This window comes from Mugil cephalus, chromosome 17, assembly GCF_022458985.1.
Source record: "Mugil cephalus isolate CIBA_MC_2020 chromosome 17, CIBA_Mcephalus_1.1, whole genome shotgun sequence".
Taxonomy (NCBI): Eukaryota; Metazoa; Chordata; class Actinopteri; order Mugiliformes; family Mugilidae; genus Mugil; species Mugil cephalus.
The window spans coordinates 7823008-7845176 of NC_061786.1; the positions used below are offsets into that span (position 1 = coordinate 7823008).

The 22169-nt window shown below is 42.2% G+C and overlaps 1 protein-coding gene across 1 annotated transcript; it reads left to right on the forward strand.

Annotated features, from left to right (window-relative positions):
• The first annotated feature begins 387 nt into the window (after positions 1–387).
• LOC125023126 (filamin-A-interacting protein 1-like) lies at positions 388–21257 on the forward strand. Its single transcript, XM_047610154.1, has 6 exons — positions 388–702; positions 9460–9758; positions 10250–10423; positions 10686–10864; positions 17280–20073; positions 20683–21257. The coding sequence occupies exons 2-6, from the start codon at positions 9465–9467 to the stop codon at positions 20887–20889; spliced, it is 3648 nt and encodes a 1215-aa protein (XP_047466110.1). The 5' UTR covers positions 388–702; positions 9460–9464; the 3' UTR covers positions 20890–21257.
• Positions 21258–22169: the final 912 nt, after the last annotated feature.

The following is a 22169-nucleotide window of genomic DNA, read 5'->3' on the forward strand; positions in this document are numbered from 1 at the left end:
AGCCTTCAGCTAGCCTCAGCTGCTAACAGCGCCCGTGCTGGCAAAGAGCAGACGAGTTAAATATAGAGCATTACTTCTGACTCTGGTCAAAAAGAGCGGAGAGGGACAATGGAGGATGAGTGAAAAGCTCTGGCCCCGTGACAAAGGACGTCACAGAGCACCTCTGCCTTTCTGCTCACCGGGCAACGGGCCCTTTCAACCACACAGGGGGAGTAGAATAGTGGCAGCCTTCCTCCCACACCCCCCTCTTTTACTTTCACACACTCATCAACTGACTTCTCGAAGGGATAGGAGGGAAAGAAAGTGAGAGGTGTGTGTTAGTTAGCTGGCTGTGTAAAGCAAGAGCAGGATAGGCTGTGGGAGGGAAACACAGAGGGAGGGTCAGAGAGAGACAGAGAGAGAGAGAGAAGTTACAGTGCTCTGTTATTGCACTGTACCATTCCCTTCTTGACCTGAAGACCTGACCGGAGAGAGAGAAAGAGAGAGAGAGCAAGCGAGAGCAGAGAGAGAGTGAGAGAGAGAGAGAGAGAGAGAGAGAGCGGAGCTTGAGATGGCTCCTGGCACCACTCAGTATCAGACACCACAAGTGGACCACACAAGCCAGAGGATATAAGTGGACACTTTTCTGCTTTCAAGACTTTTCCAGGATTACACGTTGCGGCTGTTAATTACTTAAAGCTGGGGACGCCACAGCAGCAGCAGGTGAGTCAACTCCCTTTCTCACGATAATAAAAAATAATCCTGTTTTCCCTACCTACCCCTGCCACAGGCGATCATGTGCTTCTGTGAGAGCAGAGTCCATCAGCTGCTCTGCTTTCAGACCGTCATCAGTTTGATGAAGCTAGTAAAAAGCGCTGTTATAAAAAATGAAAGAAAATCCACTCTCTTGGATTCATCCGTGCTGTGGTTAGAACACCGTATGAATGGAGCAACTATTCCCCTCAGCATGTAATTAGCTCAACTCACTTTTCATCCATTCACACAAGTATGGTATTTCTACATTTTGCATTAATCTGTCTATGAGAAGACAAGAGACTACTCTTAGTGCGGTCTACGGCAGCGCAGCTTTGGCATTGTGACTGCACGTACAGAAAAGTCATGAATCAAACATTTCTTGATAAATTACATGTTATGTCATGGCATGAATAAGACCATTTAGTGCAAAGAATTTTTCGCTTTGCGCGTGGGAGGAGAAGCCCACAACTTCAGGGGACAGTACAGAGGATGCTGTTTCAGTGAAGTTTTTTAGATATTACAAGCCACCTTTGTCCTCCACCACAGCCACCAGCTTCACCACCTCTTGCGCGCCGTGTAGCTCTAACGGTTGGATTGCAAACTCACGACACCGCTTGACATTAACAAGCTCGGGGCCTGACGGGCTGCAGCAACATGACATCTTTCATCTTGAATATTTATGGGCTGTAATGACGCCAAAAATGAATTCCATTTCATCCGCATGAGGTCATCAGCGCTTCTGAGGAGACACATGGCTCCTGCTAGGCGCTGTTTGTCAAGGCGTGCATCTCCTTCCATCTATCTCCCTCTCAGCCAGCCAAGATAGTGCAGGTGCAGCCCGTGCTCTTATGATCTTTCCCTTCAGCGTCCAGGGTCGCTCTCTCTCTGTGCAACCTCTCCCTTCCTGCCTCCCACCCGGTCCAGCTAACGCGGCCTCTGCGCACTCAGTGGTATCACCACTGGCTCAAGACGAACAGGACTGGTGCAGAGATATGGCTCATTAACATTTTTGTGCTTGCTTCAGCTTTACCTAAGAGCTCCCTCCCTGGCTCTGGACGCTCTGTGAAGTTCAATCAGCCAAATGGACACTTAAAAAAAAACAACAGATTTGTGATGTTTCACTGGGCGGTTATCAGTCCCAGTTTGCAAATGAATCAGTCTTACTGTAAATCAATACAGTGGTCCTTGTTTAAACTGAAACCAAGCTAACTGAACTTGGGTATTTGCCAAAGCAGCATTGATTTGAGATGGACTAAATGTGTCATTGGCTTACCTCATGACATTACTATAGCTCTATGTCACTTGAGTTGTTGGTCTTACAGAAGGTGACATAGTTTAGCTGTGACATGTGTGAGATCACTGCCATGGGGTTTCTCTTTGTTTCAACTTTTAGCCATCAAGACTTACAGTACATGATATTTGCGTGTGATCCTTAGTCCTTCAAGTTTCTTGCTCGTTCCTTTCTTGCTCTGTTATGTGTTGCTTGAGGACATTGTTTCCTATGAGCATGAACAGAAACACAACATAAGAGGAGGTGGAGCTCGTCGCCGCCTGCGGTGGGTGTCTTCCCTATAGGTCTGGCGGGCCTCAAGAACAGCTGTCACTGACACATGCACAGCTCCAGTCGTCTAAGGGCCTCAGGTCTTGAATTCCAAAAATGCAGTTTAGACACATTTGAATGTTTCGCAGAACAGTGGCACTTATAACTCACGCCCCCTTCATTTAAAAATAAGTCCGTAAACTCCATAGCAACCCAAGATCTTCTCAAGATCATTCGATATGTGGCGCGTAAAACGGCAAAGCATGCTTGCTATAAACAGTAGAGTGGTTGATTGCTTCTCCTCAGTGTGTCATAATATGAGAACCAGTGAGGTCATTCATGAAGTTTGCCAGTTGTCTATGTTTGTCGAGGGAAAGTGACATAATGATGAGTCTTCCAGCAAACCACTGTGCGATGATGACCGCCACTATTATGACCTCAGCCGTCTAGTGGCATTATTGATTTGGAGAAAATAACCCAACATACACTCACCGGCCACTTCATCATGTACTGTAGTGAAAAGGCATTCTAATAGCCCTACAGTGCATAATGTTCAGTTTATGTTGAAAGGTGGTAATTCAACTGGACGATCATTCTGGAGGATGTAGTTTTTGGTGCTGTTAAAACTTGGGTATCTGTTTTTTAGCCTAGCCCATGGACTAAAATGGTCAAAATAATGGAAACACCAACAGCTCTCTGAGTTAAACAAATGCATAACACCATAACCTTCACAAAGCTGTAAGATAGATAAGAATGCATTTTATTTTAACTAGTGTACCTAATGAAGTGGCCAGCGAGTGTTTGTATATTTACTGAACGTGTTGCTCTTTGTGGCTGATTGTTACTTAAGACTGAAAACTAAAACCCACACTAAAATTTCATCACAGTTCTCCACTGCATTTTAATCTTTGTTCCACCTGCGACAATGCATTCCAGTTTTATATTCTTTCCCTTAGAAAACAGTAAACAACTGACAATGATACCAACACAAAACAATAGCAATATCTCCCTTACCAAACTTAAATTGGTAGTGGCTGAGAGTTTTGGAGCAGTGCGGTTAGCCATGTATTACATTATCATTCCAAGTACTCCAGAGTACAATACTGCATGTTTACTAGAAGGTGTACTGCCTATGTTAAGGTTGAATTTTCTGACCTTCGGAGGGGAAAGTGGACTTGCACATGTCATGTACATCTCTTTTTTACCTCTGCTTTGGTCTCCACCACCACCCAAGGGAAAACAATCTGGATATTTACTACATGAAAAATAAAATAGATTTATTGTTTCTTAATGTATTTATGTTACAGCTTTCAGTTCTGAAATTTTGATAGCATGGAGTTACTGTATTTTATCGAAAGTAAGAAAGATAACACGTTTTTAGTTTTTTCTTATACAGTTTTATTAGTAACTAAGAGCAGGGCAGTGAGAGTAGATCAGACACTTTAGAAATAGTTGTATGCAGTCTTTAGTTGTGTCTTTCTGGTGCACGAGGCTATTAAAGTTAAATACTTTACTATAGAGATTTGCATAAATACTACAATATGTTTTGGTGGCAGGGGGTAAAACGGAGTCTATCCAATCAAAACAATGCATTTATTTGACATAAACCTATAAGTGACATGTCTCCAATAACTTGTAGTCAGGCAGACTAATCGGTTTCTCCTCTGACAGAAAGCCAACGAAGAAATACAATTCCATCAGTAGAATTCAGATATAGCTGCATTTAGAGTTGAGATTTCAGACAAATGGCCGACCCCCCGACACCACCACATTTGAGTCTGCTTCATCCATATGTTGCCTGCTGTTTCTAATCATAGAACAGCCAGAACTTGATCTCTGTGCTGTAAACATGATACACAGTCCAGTCTAGGAAAATCTGGTGCTTGATTACTTGGTATTGGTTTACCGAATAAAATGCTGTTGCTGTGGGATTTGCTGCTTCAAGTTCAGTTTACAACTTAACACATTCGGCTCGTGAGAAAAATTGATGTGTCCGCGTTTTCCATTTTGTATCAAACTAATCATGACAGATGGAGGTAAGTCATGTTCCAGCAGCTGCTCCAATCCATATGCTTGGTCACAGTGTTCAGGCCGCGCGGCTGAACACAAAATCCATCAAAGTGCCCCCACATGTACGGCCGTGTTCATAATGTATGACCCAAATTAGAGCATGTTTCAGCTTGTGAAGGTTGGGTATTGCTCCTGTGGGTGTATCCATTAATTATACAAGTTCATCAAAGTCTTGAGTGAATATTTAACCAAGTGCCACCAGGGCAGCTGTCATAAAAGTGCCACATTTTATGACTGACAGCTTCGGGAACTAAAGGTGTGGAGTTTCTTATGAAGTAAAAAGGCAGAGTGTTTCCTCTAATAACAAATAATAAAGCAACACCTATGCTCTTCTCAGTGTGCTCATTAGTGAAACTGCTGATCCTCTAAGTGCTACATCTAGTTAGAGGATCGGGTTAATGTGACATCAGGAGAATACTACAAGCTGAAACCCACCACCTATGCTGACATTTTGCTCCAGCGTGTCATGCCAATGTTAGTTAGTTAGTTGTCGCTATGAAGTATTAATAGAAGACACCATTACACTACGACAAGCTGTAAATGCTTGAGTTTTGTCCACAAAAGTCTCTTTGACGATTCAATTTAATACCTGAAATTTGTTTTAGGGGATTTATATTAAAGTCAGGGTCAGTGTTACCATCTGAGTTGAGTCCTTATTTTCTAGGATGTTTCCTACAATGATGTTACATAAAATTTGACCCCAGGTGTCATTGGACGTCCAGTCTGGAAGGTGCTGTCCATCAGAATCCTGGAACAGGCTGCAGCTTTGCATTTTAGCACACGCACAAAACTTTCAATATCGGATGGATTGACTCGCGGCTCATCCGAAGCTGCTGCTTTGATTGGAATTCCCATATCTTGGCGGCGCAGCATGTTTTTCCTGTCAGGACAGAAGAGCTCCTCGAGCGTACCACATTTTATCAGCGTCCTCGGGCGGAACGAGCTGCCAATACTACGCTTGCATGCAAAGAACCTCTCCATGTTTGGTCGCACAGAGGTTGTGGTGTGAATATATCAAAACGCACTGAATCAAACTAATCATTTTTCCTCAAGCATGCTGTTACATTATTTGCAGCTGTTGTTCTCATCCCTCATCTCTGGCAAATGAATTTGGCTGCACGCCAGACTTTTTGCCTCCAGACCTCCTACCTTCCTCATGTTTTCTCTACACGAGCATCACAGACAAGCACATTGTTCACCAGTGTTATAGCCTGATATAACGCTCATGTTGCTCTCTGTAAAAGAGATATGTGTGCTTTGCACAGGGTTTAAATTATACTATGTGCACACTTCACTAATCTTTTTTACATTAGACATCTTGACTTGCACAACTCATGGCCACATTCCATCTAGAGGTCTTACCGATATCTCAATAAACCCAAACACTGTAATGACTTCCTGGGACACTTAATGGAATTGAGACATCAGTGACGCACTTTCACTTTCTCTACTGGAACAAGTCAAAATGTCAGCAATGAAAGCTGTATAGAAGTTACAAAGTCTTGAATAAAACCAACAAATGAAACATTTATAAAGGCTTTAAAATTAGGGTTAGTGTAAGGGTTAGGGTTAGGGGTTAGGGGTTAGGGTTAGGGTTAGGGGTTAGGGGTTAGGGGTTAGGGTTAGGTTTATACAACAGACCAAACATTTAAAACACTGAACTTCCACAGATTGTCCCATTTGTCTATTAACAGCTGACTGATTATCAAGCCATTTATAAATCTTGTTCAATGCTAAAGTTGCAACCAAGAGCATAAGTGTATCAGGCCGGTGTTACAGTTTTACTTCAACATGCTTGGAATATTTCAGACCAAAGATAAAAGAATTGCTGAATGCTGAAAAAATGTTACGACTCAATTTTTGTCTTTGGAATGGAGGCACATGCTTCAGTTGGGCCTATAAATACTCATATATGCGACAGCTGGACTAGCCCAAACCTTGAGCTAGATTTGGGGTCCCATTTTAAATTTAGTCTCAGGCCCTCGGCAGGGCCTTGCCGGGTTTAAGGACCTTCTTTTATACCACAATGAGGTATCGGATGCCGGGTAATCAGTGGGGCCGATGGTTTAGATGCCACGAATGTGTGTGGGCATTGTGGTGGGTTGACCTAGACCACAGAGTAAAGGCTGATGGTCTGCTAGCTCTACTTTATTTTCCATAAAGACAACTGGGAATGTTGCGTGCCAGACTTGAATGTGAGCCACGTGACTCAGGAATCCCCATTTGTTTCTCGGTAGTACTCACTATCATCTGGACTGCACCGACCAGTCAAGGTGGATCACAGAGCAAAGACGGTATGTTGATGACAAAGACTTGTCAGCGACAGACTTAGCTGGCAAACAGACAGTGATAACTAAGCCTTACAACCTGCATCTTGTTGTTAGGAGTGTGAGCTGTGAAGTAGATTTCTAAGCCACTAATTCCTTGCCACATTTTTAATTTAATTGAAATGTTTTCTGTGAATCTAGAAATAATGGATTTTAATGTCCACCTGCAATCAAGAACATTGTTCACTGTCACAGATCCACAGAGAATAAACCATCTCTGTGCAGCATCTCTGTATCTTTCAGATAACAAAAAAGCAGTAGTAGTGGCAGAAGTGGTGGAGATCAATGTAGAATGGATCCTTAGATCAGTACAGTCTAATTTTCAGCACTCCCATCACCACAGAAAGCTTCACATTAAGAAAAGATGCATTTATTCACAGTCAGATGATGGTCAAAGTGTTTTGGGTTGAAAATACATCCACCAACAGTGAAACAGTTTTTGCAAGAAATTCAGATCCTCTGAAATCAATTAGTCAATCAACATTGGTGACCTAATGCCATTTAGGTTAATTTAATGTGTATGAATGTGTGCCCACTTGTGGGAATTAAAGGGTAGACATGGGTTGTCATTGTGACTGTAAAACAACTTCAGTACCAGTTGGTAGAAAAGTATGATATAAATAAACCAGACTGTTTACCATTTGTCTGAGGGAGATGGTGTTTTGAATTTTTGGTCATTGCACAATACTCAAGGAATTTACAGTGAGAAGCAACTTTTAATAGTAATTAAGCTCTGAGCTACTGTATAGCTGCTAATACTTTCTCTCACTTGTTCCGTTGAACTCGAGTGACACTGCAAAATGAGAAGAGCTGTTACAGTAGCTTCTCTGGCTTTTCGTGGCACCAGCCCAGAAATTAAAAATAAACCGCCAGGCTCCCAACTTAGGGTCAACCATTTTGTCGCTGGTACTTAGTAACTCTGCCTGAGCAATTTACAGTAGTGCACGTGTTTCTGTGTTTCATCACTTTCAGGCCCCAGTGGTAGCCGTTTGAATGCCCTCCACCTCTGGGCATCATTCAAACTCCCTGGCACCACTTAAATGATGGCATGAATGCTGCATGCACTTCTGAATACTACTGCACTACAACACTGGTCTCAATGATAGTGAGACCACAGCTGAAACTAATAGCTATGGATAGGAAAGAAGGCACTGTAATTAATCTCCAGTCAAGCACCAAATCTCAGTGGAGCCAATGTGCACTCTCTGAACTCCCAGAACTAAGATAAAGAATGTACTTAATGTGTTGGTTTGTCAGATTTTTTTCTCTTCCGTTTGAACTACAGTCAGTGTTATCTTGCACCCTTTCCATTCCTATGTTTGAGGCCTTTTTCCTGGAAACAGGTGGGATTCAAAGAGACTGGTTTCAAGCATCATTTGAATTCTCTGCAGTCTTGACCACGATTACAGAGGAAGATAAACATTTTTCTTGATGTGAACCGAAAGCTCTGATAGACTCACTTTCAAACCTCTCAGAACTGTATGTCTAATTCCTCTTCACTTTGTTTTATCTTAACCTAATTAGACTGAACGGAATGATTATTGATATAGACTCAAAGTTGACTGCTGTGCATGCATCCAAGCATGTGCTTCAGAGGATTCATTACTGTTTGGCAGACCTTACGTGGGATGTCTCAACACATTATTCAGAGGTCAGGGTGCTATGACATCATCAGGGTCCTACGGAGGGGATTTTGGGGGCCGGGGGCGTTTTTCTGTTTGCAATTAAAAAGAGCTGTTGATGTCATATCTGAAATCGATCACAAAGAGCACACTTGGAATTGAACACAAACAATATGCACACAAATCTACAGCAGGCTATATAATATATCTTCATTCAGAAGACCTACAATGCAATCTGTTTAGAAGTTTAATGTAATTTTAAAATTCAGCTAAAAGAAACTAACCAGTTCAGTTTCTATTTTTTGGCTAGATGCATCCAGTTCAACAACAAATGAATCAATAAACAAAATGTTTTAATAAACTAACTAGCTGCATAGTTTTATCTATCTAAATGTAATGGGTATGGAGCTGGTTGGTTGCAACAATATATTGAAATATTTTTCTTAAAGTAACGAGGACATTTCTGAAATATCTCAAATTCAGAAACAGATTCAAAATGATTGTCTATCTATTATGGTAAAGAGCTCAAATAAATTGGCTGTTAAAAGGAACAAATTATAACAGATAAACAATTCAAATGGCAGTAGGACCATGACAGGCAGGTGAAGTCTGACATGGAGTCTTATACTGCACTGCACACTGTAGTGAACAGAAGGAATAGGATACTCCCCAATGTGTTTAAATAATCAGGGTCAAAACAACCATGAACACCTCAACGGGATGTATGTTGTTTTGAAAGATGAATGAGGCAAAATTCATTTTGGAACCTGTCGTCAAAGGATTTATTTTCAGGATCTGGATAAAAAGTTTGGCTCAGACTTTCAGTGTCAACAGAGGACATTTGAGTGCCCAAGAGTGCCACAAATGTGCTTCCAGACCGTCAACACTCTGCACTAGGTACATGAACCTTTTTTAGTGAATGGAGATATCACACAATGCACAAACACACACAGTGCTAGGTCATTGTGGGTATTTATTCCAGGTTAGGATTGTTAACACAGGACAATGCCAGTGGGTCAGTAAGGCTGTGAAGGGGGGAGTTATGATAGGAAGGGCAGTGAAGGCCAAAGCCATAAAACTCTCTGTAAATTGTGACCATGCAATAGTGCAAAGTGGACCATTAAACTAGATGCATTCAATCCTGTTTCTTTTGTCCTTGGTCCAGGTAAGATGAGGTCCAAAAGCAGCGGGGTGGAGAGCCCAGCCAATGGGGTGCTCGGGGTCCCACAGGCCGATCATGGCATCAGCCAAGAACAGGAAGTGGGTCTGCCTGTGAAGAGCCTGAAGGCCAAAGTTCAACAGGAGGAAAGTGAGGACAAGGTGGAGGTGGAGGTGGAGGTCATCTCAGACAAGGAGAAGCTACTGCTCGACTCCACCGAGGCTGGAGAAAAAAGAGGGAATGTTGTGAATATGTCCAAAGAGGAGCTTCTGAAACTGCTCGGGATCATGGAAGGAGAAGTTCAGGTGGGCTGGGTGTTGTTCGTTCTGCACATTGCATCTAACCTTTGACCTGCTGTAATAACCAGCGTGAGTACAATGACAAAGGGAAGAAAACATATATTACCTGTGAAAGGCATTGTGGATAAAATCAGGTCATGTTGAATGGAAGGTGCCCATTCTTGCTTTGGCTCGAGTAAGACTGCAATTTCTGCACAATAGCTCTATCTTGTGGTTGAAAATGGCAGTTTCACATGCCAGAGAAAACAATCGAGCATGCCTTGTGTTTACCAAGTGACAACGTTTGAGAAATGTGGAATGTAGAATGATGAGCCATGAAACAAATGGTTGAAGGATTTAAACACCCTGAAGTGAGATGCACATAATCCAGACACATTTGACAAAAACGCCTCATTCACAATGAGTTTGAGGCCCTTTTTTCCAAATGCATCATTTGTCACTCTTCCTCCACTTCCTCAAGCTGTAACATGCTTTATTATTTTTGTATGTTTCCTCAGGCCAGAGAAGATGTGATCTGCTTGCTGAAGTCCAAACAGACTCCCCCAGAGGCCCTTGAATCACAGTACGGCTCTGCGGTCCCTGGCTCGGCTCTCCAGGCCTTACAGAGGGATGGCTTCATCACTGGAACCAAGCCTCACAACCACAGTGTCTACCAAAAGCCTATGGTTGAGGTCAGTAGGTCACCCGTCTATACCACAATGTTTGTGTTGTTAAAAAAAACCTCTGAGGATATTGCAATTTTATTTCTAGCTTTACGAGTCTCAGTACCTTTAAACCCTAAGCCTCGAAGCCAAGAAACTTGGCCATACCTTGCAAGGGGTTACTGCTACAGAAGAGTTTGGCATCTTACACCACAGGAGATGAAATTCACCTTTGCCATGCGTCCTCAGCCTTCATGTGTTTTCTGTCCCTGTTTGCTTCACCCTCCTTCAGCTGGAACGCCTCCAGGAGAAGCACAAGGAGACGTACCGGCGGATGCTCGGCCAGTTGCTGCTCGCTGAAAAGTGCCACCGTCGCACTGTTCACGAGCTGGACACGGAGAAGCGTAAACATGCCGACTACATGAACAAGAGCGACGACTTCACCAACCTCCTGGAGCAGGAGAGGGAAAGGTGAGGGGGAGACGAGGGGAGACGTGGGAGTTGGAACATCTAAACCCTTTCAAAACTGCTAACTTATTTAATCGTTATACGTGAAGGTGACCAAACTGTCACTTTTTGAGCTTCCTTAAGCATCAATAAAACATGTAGTGAGTAGAGTGATAGCTTTCAAAGTGTGTAGGAGGGATGGAAAACTGAAGCAAAGAAAGATTCAGCTTTAACTATTGAAATCAACTTTATTTGCTATGTATATAAACACATTCAAGGATTTTTTCTCTTCATTTATGCCATTCAATTGAGCATGATTGGAGCAGTGTGCAGCCACTCGCAGCATTTAGTTGGATGGGTGTTTGATGGATGTTCAGTTTTGAAATAACTACACTAAAGTCAGCGTTTTTATTTTGCCTTCACAGTTTTCCCTCTGATAGAAGCTGACTTTTCTGTCCGATACACAGAACTTTACAGTACTTTGCTGGTTTCTTTTGTGTTTCATCACTCAATTTCCCTTTTTGAGGCTTACCTTTGGATTTGTACCTTGTCATAAAGTCTCTGGGGTTCTGCAATCTCCCTCTGATCGCTGACAGGGAATCATGTACTTGCCACGGAGCATTCTTGGCTTGCCGTGCCGTCATAACAGAAATGATGTTGCTCTTCATCCAAATTGTCAGTCATCTGCCACATGTGGTCTTTTGTACCTGAACTAACTAAAATGACAGACAGCAACTCAATAAATATCTAACAGCCACGTGCCCAGTTAGTTTAAAAGCCATTTATCTCGTGTGTAATTTGTACTTGCATGCAGTACTTGAGGTACTCAAAGTACAACTGATATTTGTCACTTTGCTGTGTTCAAAGAGACCAAATATGTAAAGATACTGTATAAATATGTGTCATAGAAAAAGGGTAAATGGCTCTAAAGGCCATTTGGAATCAATACAACTTTCTTTGCCATGCGTTTTGCAAAATTTGCTGGCCAGAGAGGTTGGCGGAAGCAGTGGGAGGAGGAACCTGTGAAGAGGAATTAGGTGAAAACACCAGGAGAGGAGCAGAGTGGCGAGGGACAGACGGAAGTGGAAAGTCAAAACATGGATTACCAAACCAATGCGGTTTCTAAAGCCTGTGTGGAAAGTGTCAGAGGTGTGAGAGAGTGCAGCGAAGGAATGTATCGACATCTGAGCACGCTTGAAAGATGGCTTCCTCAGGAACTAGAGAGGAGAGAAAAGAGGGAGGCGGCGCTTACTGAGGTGATAACCTCGCATAGCTTTGTTTGACGGCAAGAGGCGCTGAGCGCCGGGGAGGAGAAGAGCGAGGCAGAGAAATGGAAATCGCGGGTGAGGAAGCGGTCAGGCTCTTTGCAGGAAAGGGGGAGGTCAGGTATGGAGAGGGGAGGGGACTGGGTGGAGGAAGAGGAGATCGCACGAGTGAATGACTAAATGGCATTTCAGAGGAGCAAATCTCCCATGACATCATCTGTGAAATGAAGTCATCGCTGAGGTTGCGACCCAGGTTTCTTGGTCAGGGAGAGACAACGGATGAGGGGGGGATGGTTACAGCGTGCATGTATGTACAGGGCCTCACTGAGATCAATCAAGCCTGCCTGTGGGAGTATAGATGTGCACTGAATGAGTATGAGAAAAGAGGCCTTACTAATTAGAACAGATGAGAGAGTTCAATTGACTGTTGCTTATTGGGGAATGCAATTCCCTTAACAATGTCCACACAATAACAATGTGAGGTGGAGATATTGCGTGCATTAATTGTGCAAATGTAAGTTAATTAGTGTTTTGCTTTGTGCATTTGCATTTAGATTTAAAATTTAAAATTATACACTAAAAATACACACTGGTAGCAGATCTCAAACTTCCCAAATCCAACTTTGTGATGTGAGCTAAATAAACAAGTAAAATGAGAATATTTTGTCCCAGATTAGTTTTTTGGTAGATGTGCTACCAGTTAGCATTTTTTGTTTTAAGACTCCACACTTGAGCACTGTTGAAGTGCTGAGTCGGTTGTTGTAGGACAGACTGTACAGTGTCTGTCACATGTTATGAACTGCCTCTCCTCCTTGAGGTTTTGCTGCTAAATACTAAGTCATGAGCTAAATCAGGGTAGAAAGTAACTTTAGCTTAGCGTTATAGGCACTCCCTTTCTACTCTGTCCAGTCACCCTCTTTTGTTTCAGTCTCTCTGTCTGGCAGGTATTAAGCGGATGAATGCCTCCATATCAGCTGGGTATTGCTTCAGGTTTCTTCTGGCATGAATTGAGTTTTTCCTTGCCACTCTCACCCTTAGTGTGTGGGGGGTTTATGATCAGAACCAAACTAGTTAAAGAGCAGGGTATTATGAAATGAGCATAAATACACTTTTTTGAAATTCAAAAAAGTGACGTACAACTAAGTTTCCTTCAAAACACATTTAACCTGAGGCCAAATGTGTGCATGAATGAGTCCAGGCATAGAGCAGAGATTAAAATCACCGGATGCAGGTCTAAGTTTAGGACTTACCTTGAATGTGCAGGCAAATATGTTAATCCTACCATGTTAAAAAAAAAAAAAAAAAATTGTTGTGACAGTCTAGGTGTGTCTTTAGGAAGCAGGGGACAGAAACAAGAGTTGTGTGTGCTTGCTCACACGTGTATTGGAATGTCATTAGCCTTTCTGGCTTGGACTTGATTCCATAGCTTTCAAAATGTCCATGTCATGGTGGCAGTACAGGAAATGTCAGATAATCACCAAAGTCGAGATGATTAATCCTATGAGCACTAACAATCACAGATCTTTCCTTCCCTACATGTAATGTACTGCGATCAACAGATCTGAACACCCCAAGTCCAGGCTTCAGTTTTTGAAGCGTGTGATGCAAATTGTGACTGAAATGACTACTTTACATCAACTTGATCCCTGGTTCACTTTGGAGCTGACCTCCTTCTTATGCCAGCAACTTTCCAGCAGGTTCTTTGGCTCATGCACCAGCCGGCCTCTGTCACCTCGAGAAGATGATGGCGGATATGAGCTCTGATATGTCTTACACCTGTCAGCACCTGCGGAACCCAGATTCACTATCTGTGCCATAAAAGGATACGACGTGCACAGACACAGAAACAGATAACAGAAGGAAAGATATATCTAAACCACAGGTGGATGTTTGACTTGGAACTTAGATGTCAAATGCTGGCCTAAATACCTTATAGTTTTCCCTGATAAAGGTCCTTCTCATGGGCACATGCTGTATATGTTGCCACAGGGAACTTTTTACAGTGTCCCAGCATTTAGTGTTCATTAATGATGAAGAAAAAAATTGTTAAATCTTTTATTTTCTGCTCTCATTCCAGCCCACAAGTCGAAACCTTAAAAAAAAAAGCCTGGAGCTTAAGAACTTACTGTGGAAAAACAGATTAAGAAGACACATGACAAGAGTGGTATTATCACCATTGGATTGGGTAGATGGGTGCTGCCATCAAGGAGTGTCATTGGTATGGGGTGAAGGTGCCTGGTCTGGTCTAGGTGGGTGGTTTATGTCTAAGTAACATCTACACAAACGCCAGGTCCAGCAGAACATTGTCACAATATGGTCAATGTTATACACTTCTCCTGTCAGTGGTCATAAAGTTGTGGCTGACTGATGTATCTTCCGTGTCTGGTAGCTCTTTGCTTTGACAGTCACTCTCTTAGAAGACGTACATGCATGTCATCATCTCATCCTTATCAGTGTGATCTCCTCCAGCCATCTGGGTGAGAGTGAGGAGAAGAAAGCCAAAGATCTTTTGCCAAACACCTGGAGGAATGCATAGGATGGGCAGTTTCTGGCTGGTAACCATCAGCCATTAGCACCCTTTGAGACAACAGAGCAATTTGTATGTCAACAAGTTAGCTATTTTAAGTGGCATGATGGTATGTGTACAGACTGACAGAACAAACAGCTCCTGAACTCCTGAAGGGAGTTTCAGAGAGCTTAAAGTCACGCACATAAAATGAAATTCCTGACCTGCGGCAGACCTCCAAACTTTCAATATGAAGTCCTCACAGTAATGCATGAACCTGCTGTGGCCTTCACATAGTCTGATGTTGCTTCTGATTTATCTCTTTTAACACCTCGTTGGTCTTATTCACAGTGCTGTGCGTTATCGTTGTGACTCTCTGGCTTTGTACGAAATGGTTTTTCTCTGTCAAGAGTGGCCATTACTGTACAACGTAGTGTTTTAACAGCCTTTTGGCAGGTCTCGTCTGCTTCATTTCTGAGCCTCCTGACACAAAGGTGCAGCTGCAGTGCCTCTGAGTGAATTCCCCAGAAAACATGGGCTGAAATGTTGTTCCACCATAAAAGAACAAGTTCACGGATGCTGGCTAATGCACCCCACCTGTATATCTGCTTAGGAAATGTTTTGTACTGTGCATAGTTAGAAATTAGAAAATTATAAGAATAGTTATATGAAGAATACACACATCAGTATGAAAAATATAAGAAATATATATATCAATATGTACAAGCATAAGTGAATGATAATAACATTCAATATGGGCTATTGCACAGTCAGGAATTATGGCACAGAAATTACTGCACATGGTGAGTCCAGAGTCCAATAATATATATGGAAATATGTAGAGGTATATTAAAATAAAGTGAACATGAGTTATTGTACATTATCAGTATAAATATGGTTCAGAGTGAGGAGTTGTACAGGTTGATGGCCACAGTTTATCTGTCTACATGGACAGACAAACATTTGTATTTGCCTGCTTAGGATTTTCTTCCTTAGTAACACTAAAAAAACATGACTTGACCATCATTGCCAAATGCCTCATGCATCATGACTTTGACCTTTGCATGAAAGTAATTTTAGAGTGCCAGTTTCTAGGGTGTCACCGACATCTGGCTGTGCAAGTATGAATTTTATGTATTGCACTCTGAGATCTGGATGGCTACCTTGTACAGCAGTCAGACAAACCAATCCCCGCTTGACACTGCATGCTGCTGGTAATATGAATCAGTGTCAATCTACAAACTCAAGATCAACATTTAGTGTTTCAACCTCAATTCCTTGCATTGTTGTCAAACTGTCGTCTCTTGAACGATGGATTGTATCTGTTCGGTCCTCTCCTGACCTTTTTTTTTTTTTTTTACCTTCAGGGAGACATTCAGCTTGTCCATATCTGGTTTGCTCATCATACGTAGCTTTTGCAAGGAACCCCCTTCAAGTCCAGTTTTCCCTAAAGTGGAACTGCAGCACACATTTTCTCTCCTGTACCAGAGAAATTATGGCTTCTAAGGAGATATAAGTTATTTTGCACCAAACTTGCACTGAATCTGACTTTGTCTGTTAAATTGTTAATATTTATTCATTCTTTGAATATCCAAACTATCTGATAAAACAAAGCCTAAATCAAGCCTATCTAAAGTTGCCAAGTTTTATGAAAGCACAAAAATGGAGGGAGTTTTGCAAAACACTCCTTCTGTGGCAAGGGTCCCACCCCCTTCACAGTGTCCAAAACAGAGAGGCACACACACTCTGTTACACATTACAGCCTTATATGGACGAGGTGACATCACTCCGGTAACGCTCCGCTGTATTTATTCACCTTTCACTGTCCTGATAACATGTGTGGAATGTGGCGGTAGATAATTTGTGGCAAAGGAGGCCCCTGCTACTTCTTATGTATTTTCAGTGGATTTTGTACAGTGGCAAGCAGGGTTTTGCGTGCTGCTTGTAGAGCATCTGCAGTAGGTGAGTTTTGAATGGGGTTTGTTTCTGAGGTGTTTTGGCTAGAAATATTTGAATGAAGCTCGTTGTGAACCATCAGGGGTTATATAAGATGCACAAACTTCCTAGTTGCCTTGTTGCCTATTCTAATTTGGTTCAGTTTGCAATGCAAAACTGTTCAGGTTGAATATTGCATTAGGACATCCCTGGGAGTGTACAGAGAGACCATGCAACTGCCTTCAATCTGCTTTGCAAGCATTTAGTTGGAGCCGGCCATGAGAATGGGCATGAGCAGCATAGAAAGAAGCTGAGAGAAAAGACGACCGCTTGGTGAGGGGGTGTTAGTAAAACTTTAGTTTTTTGTTCTTATACTCTATCCCATCAGCAGGGATGAAAATAGCAGCATAGAATGTTTGGAAGCTGTAGTAGAGGTCTTTGCCAGTTTCCATCCTTAATTGTATTGATTGTTCAGTGTGTGGCATGTATGGGAAACTGTTGATCTGTTTTTCCTAGATGGTTAAACATGATTTTAAATGCTAGACATTTCGGAATTGAATGAAAAGTGTACTTGGAATATAGTTTACTGTATGACAAAAAAATTGGTATGCAAATAAACTTTTAATTTATAAAATTGTCCGAACAAAACAGTATTTTCTGTGGCAAAAGGTTAAAAAGCTAATGAAACGCCAAAGTAATCTCCTGCATTTGTTTCTTTCTCCCATGTTCTTAGATTGAAGAGGTTGCTTGAGAACGAGAAAGCCTACCAGGTACGAAAGGAGAACGAGCACTCCAAACGTCTGGCCAAGGTGCGAGAGGAGCTGGTCAAACTGAAGTCTTTTGCCTTGATGTTGGTCAATGAGCGTCAGCAGCACCTAGAGCAATTAGACCAACAGACCCAACGGGTCCAGGAGCTGAGCCAACAGCTACAGCAGCAGAACCAAGCTCTGAACGAAGCCAAGGAGCATGCCCAGGAAGATAGCCACAGGGTGCTGAGCCTGGAAGCTGAGCTTAAAGAGAAATCCGGCAAGCTCACCCAACAACACGAAGAGATGAGCGCCAAACTGGCCAGTCAGGAGGTCCATAACCGCCAACTTAATGCCAAGCTTTTGGGGCTTACGCATAAAGTGGAGGAGCTAGAGGAAAGCAACAGAGCTTTGAGAAAATCTGAGGAGGAACTCCAAGAGCTAAGAGAGAAGATCAGCAAAGGGGAGTGTGGCAACTCCAACTTGATTGCCGAACTGGAGAACTTGCGGAAGCGGGTGCTGGAGATGGAGGGAAAGGATGAAGAGATTACAAAAACAGAAAATCAGTGTAAAGAGCTAAGGAAGAGGCTACAAGAGGAGAATGGAAAGAGTAAAGATCTCAGGCTGGAAGTGGAGAAGCTCCAAAAGAGAATGGCGGAGTTAGAAAAACTTGAGTGTACATTCAACAGTAGCAAAGCTGAATGTGCACAGTTACACACTGCTCTGGAACGGGAGAAAGTCCTGAATAAAGAGCTTTCAGATGAAGTGGTAGCTCTCAAGATCCGTATGAAAGAGCTTGAGTCTTCTGAGCTCAAGCTAGAAAAGTCTGAGCTGAGCCTTAAGGATGACCTTAGTAAGCTTAAGTCATTAACGGTTGCGTTGATGGACGAACGAAAGAACTTGATGGAAACAATGAAGTCTGATGAGAAGAAAAAGGATGATTTGAGCATTATGGTCAAAACTGAGCAGGGTAAGGTTATGGAGGTGACAGAAAAACTGATAGAAGAAAGCAAAAAGCTCCTTAAATTAAAATCAGAGATGGAAACAAAAGTAGAGACTTTAACCATTGAAAAGGGGGAGCTTAGCACCAAGCTCGCTTATGAAATTGACAAAACAAAAGATCTTAATTCTAAGGTCAGCCAAATGAAAAAGAGGTTGGATGCGTTTGAGCAAGCAGAAAAGCTGTCTGTGAAGAATTCAGTCAGAATGTCTGATCCCATTAGAAAAGATGACAACAAAATTAAGGAGCTCACATTTGAAATTGAGCGCCTGAAAAACCGTCTCAAGCAACTTGAAGTGGTAGAGGGAGATTTAATCAAGACAGAGGATCAGTATGACATGTTAGAGAAAAGGTTCTTGACTGAACAGGACAAAGCCAACATTCTCTCTCAGCAGGTAGAGGAAATGAAGAATCAGATTGCACATAACAAAGCAATTGAGAAAGGAGAAGAAGAAAGTCAGGAACAAGATCTCCGACAACAATGCAAAAAAGAGGAGGCCAAAACCAGGGAACTACAAGCTGACGTGGTGGCCCTCAAGGAGAAGATCCACGAACTGATGCACAAAGAAGATCAGCTTTCTCAGCTCCAAGTGGACTACTCTGTCCTACAGCAGAGGTTCTTGGAAGAGGAGGAGAAAGCCAAGAATATGAGCATGGAAGTTTTCCACCTCACCAAAGAACTGGAAGTAGCAAAGCGCCATAGTCGATCACTACGGCCCAGTTTAAACGGGAGGAGAATAGTGGATGTAGCCGTGACATCCACTGGAGTTCAAACAGAGGCATCGCCCGCTGGAGCAGCGGAGGAGGATACCCCAGCTGTGTTTATCAGGAAGTCTGTTCAAGAAGAGAATCACATTATGAACAATATCAGACAGAAGTGCATGAGGAAACCCAGTGACAAAAGCAACCCCGTTGAGCGTTGTCCTTCATCTGGCAGTGATCTAGGTATCAAGAAGTCCTGGATTCCCTGGATGAGGAAAAGGGACAATACCCCTCAAGATAACAACCTAGAAAAGCCTCTGCATGTTAATGGAGAAAATTTACCCTCTGAACTGACAGTGCCCCAAAAGCAAGGGCAGCCTCTACACATCAGAGTAACACCAGATCACCAAAACAACTTGGCCACTTTTGAAATCAGCAGCCCGACTACTGAGGATGTTTTCTCTAGCTCAGCCCCCCTTAGCCCCAACCCATCACAACCAAAATCCAGAATCACAATCATTCCCACCTACTCTGCACCGAGCCACAGGCGAAAGGCCCCTGCTGGACCTCACTGCCCTGAAAGGGCCAAGTCTCCAGTCACCATCACAACTATATCTAGAGCCAAGTCTCCAGAAAGCAGTCGAGCCACCTCCACTTCCTCAGGAAGACCCTTGTCCCCTGTCTCTATTACGACAGTGAGCACTGCTGTAGTGTCCGAAGCATCTGCCTCACCAGAGCCCCAGGAGATGACCATGGGTCGAGCTGTGTTCAAGGTTACCCCTGAGAAGCAAATGGTCCCAATGCCTGTGCGGAAGGGCCACAACAACGCAAGCATCATAACCACCACTGAGGACAACAAGATTCATATTCATCTGGGCAACAGCATCACACCAAAGATGGTTGTCAGGCCAGTGGCTTCTGTAACAGAGAGCAAAGAAATGACCTTATCAACCGGGACAGTTTTGCGCTCGCCTCGTCAAATCACAACCACTGCCACAAGGAGCACACAGAGTAAAGTGATGAGCAGTATTACAATTTCCCCTGGCACATCCACTTCTTCCAGGCCCACACAAAGCATGGTAAGTTTTACTTAATGTCCTGATTCATTTAATTTTAGCTTAATTTGTTGATTATTTTAGATCTCTCCTATTGAAACCTCTACCCCAGTGGATTTTATTTGTGATATATAAATAAGCGTACAACTTCATCACACACTTCTAGAAATGGGGGATGAAGCAAATTCATGTTGGCATTTTAGTGCCCCTTAAAATGTTCCTTGTGGATCGGGTGAATATTGGGTCAGAAATGCCTCTATTGGCAGATCTCAGAACAGCAGAACTAATGATGTGGCATTTTGCCACCTTGCCGGAGCCATGCTGCAATTTATAGTTGTTACACAGTGTTTACACTCGCACAGTGATGCAGGGCTCAGTGCCCTCTGGCTGACATGACAGTGAACAGCCTTACATTAGTAAGTACTCACTGAAAGCTGGCCTGCACTCGAGCTCACCCACTACAGATGAATTAAAAAAATGACAATTAAATATATTTATACTTTTCATTCATACATTTCACACAGTATCATACATATGATAAACTCATGTGAGTGGTTTTGCCTTTTTTCCGTTATTTTCGGTCTTGCTTCCTGCCTGAGAAACTGTGCTCTCTCTCCCCCTATTGTCAAACAGACTGGGCACGACGCCCAGCCACCTCGCACTGGGCTAACCCGCATCCCGATGTCCAAGAGTCTGAAGACGGGGAAGGCTGTGCTGGGATCCCTGGGGATCTCAAGTGGTCTGAAACTGGAGACACGGGCTGAGAGTCAGTCTATGAGAATAGAAGTCAAGAAATCCACTGTGAATAGCAATACTGTGCAAACTGGGGGCAAAGCCTGACTGACATAATACTCCCAGTTCAACTCATCTACACATTACAAGGCATTTCATTTTTTTAAAAAGGTAAAATAAAATGAAGTCTTTTCTATTTGTTTGTCTCATATACATTTCTGCAATTTGAAACCCTATCCTTTGTTACACAGCGTGTATTTGTATTGTGATGGGCATTTGGGTTAAACATTATATCAGACTGTGCTGCTACTAATGAAGTCTTGCTTTGAGTGATTGTGTCACATATAAAGAGTTTGTTGATATGTTTTATGAAGACACGTTATAAGTCAAAAATACTAGCTTTTGTGTAAAAGATGTTTATTTTCTCTGTACAGGATTTGTACTGAAATGCATTTTAAATAAATGTGATGATCAGAGAGCAGTGTGACGAGCTCCTTTATGTAAAAAATTAAGAAATTATATATATAGTAACTAATGCATATATACAGTTCAATGTCAGCCTCATTTGTAAATAATTTGTGTGATGTAGAAAAGCGCCAATGCTTGTACAAAGAAGCAAATGTAAAGTAAATTTATTTTAAATTTAAGACTAGATTTTTTTTTTTATAAAGCACATAAAACACCCGTTGACCATAGTGCTTTGCATAAACAAAATAAATAAATACAATGAAATCATTGAAGCAGAATTAAATACATTACAATAACTGATTGTATCAATATGGGGAAACGAGTCAGGTGAATTTCTATACCACCAAACTAGTAGCTTTGAAATATTTTGCTTCTTGAATGTCTGCGTTTGTGCAAAATTAAATAACATTTTCAGGTTTCCAATCTCATTTCATTTCATCATCTTCCCTCTTTTTATGATCATATGACAAAGGTTCTTAGACTTATTGGTGCCACTATAATAAAATGTAAACAGACTAAATCTTACAGTAACAGGTCCATGCACAGGTGGAAGATTCCAGGTACAAGAGTGTGTCTTTTGTTTGCCAGATCACAAATGCAAATTTCACTTGGTAGCATGATTCATCTTCTTCACATAGTCAAATATCACTGACTTACATTTTCTATGTTTTCCTTGAGAAGCTGTGAACATACCACTGTGCCAAATGTGCCGAACATGTCTGTATCTTCAGTGTGTCCATCTGCTTTGGAGGAGGACTTTGTCTCAAGAAGAATTTAGATATAATCCATAAATAATGGACTGATCTGGCCTCATCATGCCCACAACATGAATTTGTAAAGAAAAAATTGAAAACTGCATTTTTTCAATGACTGATGAATCAACTTTTATTCCTAATTTGCCCACTAAGAAATGGAGCGAA

What these genes read in the sequence shown, in the direction of transcription:
- LOC125023126 (XM_047610154.1), top strand. Translation starts at nt 9,465, where the DNA reads ATGAGGTCCAAAAGCAGCGGGGTGGAGAGCCCAGCCAATGGGGTGCTC. An exon ending in ACCAAAAGCCTATGGTTGAG is followed by an intron (nt 10,424 to 10,685) that starts GTCAGTAGGTCA and finishes ACCCTCCTTCAG; the next exon opens with CTGGAACGCCTCCAGGAGAA. An exon ending in CCAGGCCCACACAAAGCATG is followed by an intron (nt 20,074 to 20,682) that starts GTAAGTTTTACT and finishes ATTGTCAAACAG; the next exon opens with ACTGGGCACGACGCCCAGCC.